The 9,317-nt window shown below is 43.2% G+C and overlaps 2 protein-coding genes across 3 annotated transcripts; one reads left to right on the forward strand and one right to left on the reverse strand.

Moving 5' to 3' along the window:
- Positions 1-47: 47 nt before the first annotated feature.
- On the reverse strand, positions 48-4,719 carry dcun1d3 (defective in cullin neddylation 1 domain containing 3). Of its 2 annotated transcripts, none has more exons than XM_037277459.1 (5): positions 4,238-4,719; positions 3,469-3,538; positions 3,333-3,382; positions 2,687-3,233; positions 48-2,054 (listed from the first exon to the last, which is right to left on the reverse strand). In XM_037277459.1, the coding sequence occupies exons 4-5, from the start codon at positions 3,118-3,120 to the stop codon at positions 1,514-1,516; spliced, it is 975 nt and encodes a 324-aa protein (XP_037133354.1). In that variant the 5' UTR covers positions 3,121-3,233; positions 3,333-3,382; positions 3,469-3,538; positions 4,238-4,719; the 3' UTR covers positions 48-1,513. The 2 variants fall into 2 exon arrangements, with proteins under 2 accessions (XP_037133354.1, XP_037133353.1); XM_037277458.1 differs by having other exon boundaries at positions 3,469-3,564; positions 4,238-4,711.
- A 225-nt stretch (positions 4,720-4,944) lies between these two features.
- lyrm1 (LYR motif containing 1) lies at positions 4,945-6,523 on the forward strand. The gene is made up of 5 exons (XM_037277461.1): positions 4,945-5,034; positions 5,619-5,811; positions 5,892-5,952; positions 6,040-6,071; positions 6,162-6,523. Exons 2-5 carry the CDS (start codon positions 5,653-5,655, stop codon positions 6,273-6,275), a joined length of 366 nt encoding a protein of 121 aa, XP_037133356.1. The 5' UTR covers positions 4,945-5,034; positions 5,619-5,652; the 3' UTR covers positions 6,276-6,523.
- Positions 6,524-9,317: the final 2,794 nt, after the last annotated feature.

The following is a 9,317-nucleotide window of genomic DNA, read 5'->3' on the forward strand; positions in this document are numbered from 1 at the left end:
ACGCCCCCAAAAGCCATCAAATCAAAACACACGCCCAGCGTCAATAGTCAGAAGTTGAACACTGTTTATTAATTAGAAACCAATACAGTTTATATAAACGAAGGGATCGACTGAGGTCTGAAATAAAACCGTTGTGGTTGTAAACTAAACAGATCAGGTTATGGTCTCCCTCTTTCAGTACAATTGCAGACTCATTAACGCCAGAGTATGGAAAGCTGAAAATTGAGCAATGTCCTTGACTTCACCTGTAGGGTTGTTTAAAGTTGTGAATGAAAACAAAATCATTTTACTAGTGAGTACATGGTCCTTAATCTGGGGGGAAAATGCTCAAGCAGCTTTCCATACTCTAGTTTATTTATCTACTTTGTGAGGGGCTTCAATTGATTTATTGCGGCTGACAGACAGCATTGCAGTTTAGCGACATTACAGCAACCAGCATGCCATAGTTTTGTGCAATATTAGAACTTTGTGCACTCTTTGCGTGTTTGTGTACAGGCCATCAAACCCGAACCGCCTGGAGGTAAACAATATTCATCTTCCAAAAGCAACAGGGATCGAGCGAGCGTCTTCTTGACTGGAAACGGACGAGACTCGGGGTAACTTTAGCTCGTTTGGGATTTCAAGTAAAAGCCAGCGTCATTGTGTTTTGACACACTTGGCCGCTTTGTGAAAGGAACGTTGAGGTGCGAGGGGTCAACGTGAAGCGCCGCAAAAATCGGGTGTCGGAAAATGTGGGTCTCTTACCACGGAAGCTGGATTTGCAGTGAGTGAAAACGTCAAAGGAATTCCGTCCGTATAGAAAATGCCCTTGGAAAATAATTGTAGCTTTGTTTGCCAAAAGTGGCCAAGGCAAGGCAAGTGCAACTAATCCGCCGTCACAGCACTGCAAGATAGAAGCAAATAAAACCCACATTAGACTAATCGGGATGAGCCTCACGTTTCCAAACATTATTCGACGTTTCCCTTTTTTTTTTTTTCTCAAACACAAAACACGTCAGTAATCACCAGATTCAAATGACGGTGCCTTGAGATACAAATTAAAAGCAATTCTGCGACCATGCTTGGAAATCAAAATATTAGTCAATCTTTGCAGAGGATTAATTCAAATTTGGGTCAGCAAACAGCGCTCAAATTTGAAGTTTTTGCTCACGTGCAAGCTAAAAATAAAAAAAAATAATCCCAATGTCGGCTCGTGTCTCAAGGCACCAATGTAACTTCTAAAACAGGAATGAGGGATAAATGTTATAGCTCTTTGCTTTTTTTTGTTTCTGAACAAAGCCTTCAACAGACACGGTGCAAGTAAAAAGGTCACTTAAAAAAAATGCAAGGGGAAGAAGAGCAATAACTTAAATAGAAGTGCTTGAAATGTCAGTTCACAGAGCCCTTTCCAAAACCTAAAAAAAAACAAAAAAAAACTGCAAAACTGGAATCCCATCCCAAGAAAACTGCTCAGCTGTATGATGATACCAACATCCATCCGATGGTTGACTTCCAAGCCCAAGTTTCTCTCGGGTCAGCGGCACCCCCACGTCTGTGATCCGCGGCCACCGCCCGTTTCAAGCCTGTCCGCGCTGAGCGGGCACTCGTCCTCGGTGAGCGCGCCCTCTCCGCCCGGCGCCGCCGCCCGTTCCTCCTCTCGTTTCCTGCGCTCCATCTCCCACTCAACAAAAGTGTCGAAGAGGCTGGGCCAGGCCTCGTCCTCGCTGTAGTTGCTCAGGTCGGGCCCGATGGCCTGCGTGAAGTTGAGGAACATGTTCCACGTGTCCCGGGAGATGCCCCGGATGCCCGAGGGGTTCTCGGACAGGAAGTCCAGCCAGTGCTCCAAGATGGAGGGCATGTGCTGGGTGAAGACCAGGCGCCACAGCGCGATGGCGATGTCACGCTGCAGCGAGCGCTGGCCCTCGTCGGCGTCCAGGCCGAACTGGAAGGTGAAGCGGTACAGGTCCTTGAAGTTCTCCTCGCCCTGAGCCTCCAGCAGCATGCAGGGGAAGCGGGAGCAGATGCCTTCGAGGGTGTCCGCCTGGATGGCCTTGCAGCCCTCCACAAACTCTTTCCTGACACCAGACACGGGACAAGAACTCAGTCAGTCAACACAAGGAACGCAACTAAACGCTTTTTTTACTGAAACAAAGAAACAAACAGAGGAAGTGTTTGGAATCTACAAGTCTACACACCCCTGTTTAAGTGGTAGCTTATGATGTGAGCAAAAGCATTTGAAGCATTACAGTCTGCTGACTGCCTTTTACGAAATGTCTCTGGCATGAGAATTAAAACTCAAAGGGTAACAAATACAGCCTTGCTGTCCGTTTCCCAGAAATTGTGAAATGCACTTCCTTTTGAGCGGTCACTTTAGAAACAGACATTCGAGTCGGCGATTCATTTTGATGACATTTTTTCTTCTTGCTTTTACTGCAAATGTGAATGACTGCATTTGTGAAATCACTCTTTGTGCAATTCAAAGAAAATGTACATATTAACGTGCATAAGTATCAGTAAACATGTTGATGTGTGTGTTATCTTGAGGATTTGGTTACGCAAGAGCCAAGCTTAAAATCATGACTCAAGCGGAAGGCTATTCTATTCAGATGAAGCCCACACCGACATTGGCAGGATACATTTCCTGAGTTACCGTAAAACAAAACGCCAGCGAGCTCGACCCCCCCCCAACCACAAAGCGCCATCTCACCTTGTAAACTTGCACATGGTGGCCGCTTGGAACTTCCAGGCGAGAACCAGCACGCGAAACTCGGCCGGGTCCACGCACAGGTCGTTGCAGAAGCGCTCCATGCCTTCCTCCAAGATGGCGTCCTCTTGCTCGTCCTTGTAGCACAAGAAGAGCTCCTCAATGTGCTTAACGGACAGCCCGTCCCCTTCTAGACTGTCCTCCTTGCGCGGTTCTCCCATCAAGGCCGAGATAATGGGCGTCTCCACGGAAACCTCCGGGGCCTTGGTGCCATTGGGGAGCTCGCCGCCGGGTTTGCCGCCAGCCTCCTCCTTGTTGGCTCCGGCGCTACCCATGCAGCTGCTTTTCTTGTGCGACTTGGAGCCGCTCTCCTTGTCGCCACTCTTGCTGCCGAGCGAGGACGTCGGGTTCTTGCACTTGGTGATGCACTGGCCCATGTCTTTCTGCCGGCTCGCCCGTCTCTCGAACCTCCTCCACCCTTCAGTCCCCGTCCGAACCGCCTAGACACCTCTGCTCTGGCCCATCCGGATGTCTCAACATGCCCTCAAACCTTCAACGATATTAAAATGTATTTCACACAAATATTTTCCACCTCAATATATTAACTCGAGTACATCAATCCCTCTCGTGACAGCCCTATTAGCAATACCTGTGCCAAATATACCACGATCCAGTTCTTGTACTGCCAGTTGTCAAACCCTGAAAGACAAAAACAGCATGTTCATTACATCAGTGTGAAAGAAAACATGCAAATGAACACAACGGTTTGATCGTAGCTTACTTACAGACAATCCATCACACTGCATTGGCCACAAATCACAGTCGCTCTTCTCTATGCTTCCCCATCATTGTGACCTTGATGTCCGTGTCAGAAAGACAACCTAATGTCATAAACAAAAACATAAGAACCCGTATAGACTTTCCAGCTACTCAAAAATCCCATACGCATTTGAACAAGATTATACTAAGCTAATATTACACAGTTTGGTTTTGGAAGCTACACAGATACACTTGCATTGCTCTGGGCATGTACAGATATCTCCCCCCCTGAGTGCACTGATCACAACGCCACTCAACACGTTTTTGCCATAAAAAAAAACCCTGATATATTTATTATGATTTAATAATCACCCTGTAAATTAAATAAAAAGTTCAGCATAATGCAACAGAAAAATAAGTTACAACTTACAAGGTCATTTTCTATTCTCGCTGCAAGTTGTTTTGCCTCAGGCGCTGTTTTTTTTGTAAAATCAGGAACAAAAATAACTTTTGTACTATACTGCTTGTAGATATAAATGTGCATTTATTTAAGAAATTGGGTTTTTTGTTGTGCAGAAATTACCTAGCAACAAAGCGATACAGTTTCAGTTTGCCAGACACAGCGTAGCATTTTGAACAGTTTGTGTTTGTAAACAAGCAGTTTGCAAATAATATCAAGTACAGACGTAAACTATCCAGCGACCAATTGGGGCCCGAACGATTTTGCCTCGGTAGACTAAAAGTTAGCTATCGGCTAAGCTAAGTCTGTCGATTAAGACAGTGTCACAAACTTACCTTTTCTGAAGTTCCAATGGTGTGGAATCGGAAAAACATCCCACCCGTTAGATACCCGTGATAATAAAAACGATAACAAATTGGCCGATACGACCAGAAAAGAAGTGGAAGTCGTGACAAACTCGTCGCGTTAACTCAACATTAGCTCGCCTAGCTAGCAAGCAGCTAAAAAAGAACTTATAAAATGTAGCCCGCTCGTGAAAAACAGAGCCAAGTTAAACGTTTAACGTTTCAGACGTGTCATTCTATTTGCACGAAAAGTACAGTTGGGACATCGAAGGGAGTTGAGAGACTCCAACGAAATTTACGGTAGACAATTTCTTTGTGCTTCCCCCTTTTGGAGGAGCTTCTTTACGGGCATTTCAATGCATCACTTCCTCCCTGATCCAAGTGGCTGAAACAGCTGATCTTCACCCCAGCGCCAATGACGATTATCCTTTAATTCTGTGAAACGACAACGATCGTAAATATGGAATTACACCCGTAATAAAATAATAAATAAAAAACGACGATGGAACATCCAAGAGCGCCTTAAGAGATTATGTTGTGCCGTGGAATCTATCAAACATTATTTTACGCTTCGAATCTTTTGATAAAACGACAAATATTTACTCATATTTCCCCGAAATTTTCAGATGCGATTAATTTACGTAAACGGGTGCTTTAGTGCCCTCAACAGTTTTTTATGTTTGATAATTGAGGGACGACTATGACGTCATTGCTACGCGACAGCAATTTGAGCCACCCAAACCAGGCAGCTTCACCTTACAAGGAGCACTCAAGATCACTTTTCAAAGGTAATCCTATCATTTATCGGTATTTAATTGTATTCTAAATTCTATTAAATTTAATTGTGAGTGCATCAGGAAAAAAAGTGTTAGCGTGTTCTGCTGTATGTTTCTGCGACGTCAACAGCGAATTACTCGCTAGTGCATAATAAACAAAATTGAAACGTAACTTACAGAAAATAAGCAAAACGGAACATTTCCAAGGTTCTATATCAAAAGTAATATACAATAACATGTTTCACAATAACAATGTTTCACAACTCCCATCCACATATGCGCCTGATGTTATTAGTAGTCTTATAGCGACATCTAGTGTAAATTATCGGATTTGCAGGGTTTAAGGCAGACTAGTGTTAAAACGTTTTAGTAAATAATGTGATATCAGAGTTGTTACTCTCTGTAAAATTGGAACGTTTAATAAGAAAAGAATGAATTACAGTCACATATTTTACACCAAAGAAAAATGCCATAAAAAACTTTTCTACTGAAATATTGATGTGTGGTGGTAGTGGACAAACGTGTTCTGCCTGGCATAGATAGAAGGACAAAAATGATTTTTAGGACATTTGTCAATAACTCCCATTTTTATGCAGGTCCCTGTGACATTTCGTCCCAGTTTGAGTCCAGATGACAGCCTCCACTCAGAGGACCGTGTTGTCGCTCTACATGCGGGTGTTTCGCGTTGCACGAACATGGCAAGCCCAAAGCGGAGTGGCAAGTGACACGCTAGCTGAGAGAAATTATATCCTTCAGGAGGCACGCACGTTATTCAGACAGAACCAGCAGGTGAGAGCGTCCTGTGCGGCGTATGCATTGCAGTAGTCGTTGGGACAAATCGCTGATTGTTGTGTTTTGCACCTTTGCAGATGACCGATCAAGAAGCAATAAAGAAATGTATCAATGAATGTGAAGCGAGGATAGAAATCGGTAAAAGGCATATTCACAGTTTGCACATTTTAGCTTCAATCAGTACTAAAGTGTATCTAATCCACAGTGCTTTGTTTTATCTCACAGGCCTACATTACAGAATCCCATATCCAAGAGCTGTAAGTAAAGTTTTTTTTTTTTTTCCGTCTTCCTGCACTGATGCACATAACTGAACTTGTGATGGATTGTGTTTTCTTTCCACCTCGCAGACGTACCTGCCCCAAATGGGACTGGCCACTCAGAAGGGGAGGAAGCTGCGAGCACAGCAGCGCCTAAGAAAGCAGGCCAAGCCGATTTATTTAGAGTCCCACAAGGAGACCTGACGCTCTACCCGAGCTACCGGAGAACCAAACTCTCGAGGGTGGCGTCACGAGCCCAACTCATGAGATCCATGTCTTACTGGCACCCATGGACCCTGCATTAGTCATGATTAAGACACTTCCAGTCTTTTTGTTATTTCCTTCACTTGCTGTATTCACAGTGAATTTATTATTCTGGTTTTCAAAAGAGGACAATTGCAAATGTGTTATGTGTTATTTTATTACTTTTAATAAAGTTCATGTGAGGAACTAAATGTTGAATGACAGCAATTGTCAAGAACTGTTTTTATAAATATAAATACAAATATAAATATACACATACATGTAAAATTATTATATTATCTATATTATATTAATTATATTATTTTATATTACGCAATATTTATTTTATTTATATATGTTTATTTTATATATATTTTTATTTTATTTTATTAGACTATTATATTGTATAATTTTATAATGGTTTAAGCATGTGCTTCATACTATAACCACGAGAGGGCGACAGCGCAATTCAAAATATCAATTCACTATCAATTTACATGGTTTCGCAGTCCAGTGCCTTACGTGTACGTGTATTTTTGCCCCGCAGCATGGCTCTTAAGAAGATGGGCGCTGAAAAGAACGACGTATTTATATTTATTGTGAAATATACCAAATCCGCCTTGTACGCCGAATCCTGATTTCCTGTCTGAGCCATATCATTTCTTCACCTCCATGAAAATACAACCTACCCAAAATGTTTCTAATGTCATCTCATAAATACTGATACAGTCTCAAAGGTGACAAAGAATCATGCAGGAACTATCCAGCGAATATGATAAGGTAATTAGAGACTTTTAAATAGCTAATCCGTCTCCTCCTCATCTTTCTCGGTCAACTTCCCTTAAGGATTTCCATGCAGATCACATTCTTAGTTGGCCCGACTACACTTGAAGTCATCGTTAAATGAATATCAGGTTTGCTTTCACTTTAGTGGCGACATATTGTGCTGTCCCAAATACACTTTTTATTTCCACTGCATATCCCAAATATTTCAATACAAACAATAAGGGGTCAATAATCCATGATCAAGTGGAAGGTGTGCCTATTATTTAGCATGGTGTCTGTTAGCAGAGGCCCATAATTACTTTCAGTTTTGTGAGGTCAAAGACGACAACACTTCAACACACAAAAATAGTCTTGTGCAAGAGTTATCGGACAAGGAGTGCATAATACGCACCAACCTGGGGTGTTGGGTCGCAGTAGGCGTCTCCTGTGTAACTTGAAGAAGCCATGAAATATTGAGCAATCGTCCTTTTTGTAAACAAACATATTTGCCGTGTGAGTAAGAAGCAATTTGTCGTCAGGAACGATTAGAGAATGTCATTTAAAGGAAGATTTGACAAAAAAAGTAGGTTATTTGCTATCTTGTATGCGTCAGTATATGTTGCTGGAATTGAAAGATAAAAACAATTCACAAAGCAAATCACTCTGTCTATTATTAAGTTCTGTATTTTTTTTACAGCTTGACACACAGGGAAGGATTCAGACAGAGGCTTTAGTACAAAAGTGCGATTCAATTAAAGTGATCAAGCACAATCATTTCTTTTATTGCACGAGATGCATGCGAGTTGGATGGAAAACTCATTAAAGCGGGCAGATGAATAATGGAGCAGGGCGTGTTGGGCTTAGCTTCGTTTACATTTCGGTCGGGGCCGGGTTCGGTCGGGGCCGCGAGGGGCGGAGAGGAGGGCGAGTAGAACTGCCCGTGTGTGTCAGCAGCACCACGATGTGAAAGTGAGGAGCCTTACTGAAAAGCCTCATTAGGCCAAAATGGAAAAAAGGTTCGGCGGCCAGATAGCGAACGTCTGGCAGGCACAAAATGAAAGATGACCTTTCTCATTGAAACAGAACCACGTTGATATAAAATCAAGAGACTGTAAATGTAAGCTTGTTTTGTGACACCAGCCTTTTTTTAAAGTATCGAGTCATCGCCGAGACCGCTGATGTTAGTCAACCGATACTACAGCGTCGAGTCCTCCTCGACAGTAGTTGGCGCTATACTCGTACTGGTATCGGTATCGATTATCCCACAAGTCTCATCCACACACGCAATGTTGCAATGTCACAATTTTATTTCTTTATTCTTGTTTATTTTCTGTATCCACAAAGCAGCTCATCGCAAGCCACACACACACACACACACACACAGCAGCTCATTTCGACTCATGCGGCCATGCATCTTCCTCCGAGGTGGCAGGGAGGTGTAAATTAATAATCGCAGGTCGGAAAAGTGTGATCATCTCCACATCCTTTAAATGTGCCTTGTTACAAGAGACAAGGCTATAATGTGCTGGTCTAATTTTAGCCACCGGGTCCAAAAAGATGTTGGTAATTCACTCGGCACATTAGCATTTCTATGGCGAGGTCGCGGGGCTTTAATTGCTCGGCCTGTCGAAAAGAGTCTCCTCACCTGTGGAGTCAAACGACGCCAAGCTTATTTCTTTGCTTTTGCCCGAGTCAACCTTAATAGCTGCGAGCTGTCAAATCAGTCTGAAGAGCCGTCTGACTGCAGTTCGTCCCTCTCAATAAAGGTCACGCTCAGCGGACACAACATTAGGTACACCTGTGATCTTTTTGAGTCGCCACGCACATTTGCGAGTCGGCGAGGCAGCTCGTGCGGAAGCCAAACAAATTGGTCAGCCCGCAGAGGTCACGGGGATACCGGCCTGAGCTCAAGACTAAAAATAACCTCCAGTCGCTGCTAATTAGCAAAGTAATATGATTAGATAGCTTGATTGGAAAGAAATGGACAGCAGGATTCATGCGAGAAACGGACGGGAGGATTCAGGAGCATACGGCAAGATTTTTTTTTTCCAGCTAGTATTAGATTAATTTTCATGCTAATTATGAACTAAGAGACGCCGAGTCAAGGTTAGCATAAATAATGGCCGCCAAGTCGAACTGTTCGTTCCACCCACGGGAGCCATCTTTAATTCACCGCCGCAAACGAGGAAGTCCCTCCCGCTGCACTCGGGGACTCTCACTTCCTTCACAGCACAGTGG

This window comes from Syngnathus acus, chromosome 19 (genome assembly GCF_901709675.1).
Source record: "Syngnathus acus chromosome 19, fSynAcu1.2, whole genome shotgun sequence".
In the NCBI taxonomy this organism is placed as follows: domain Eukaryota; kingdom Metazoa; phylum Chordata; class Actinopteri; order Syngnathiformes; family Syngnathidae; genus Syngnathus; species Syngnathus acus.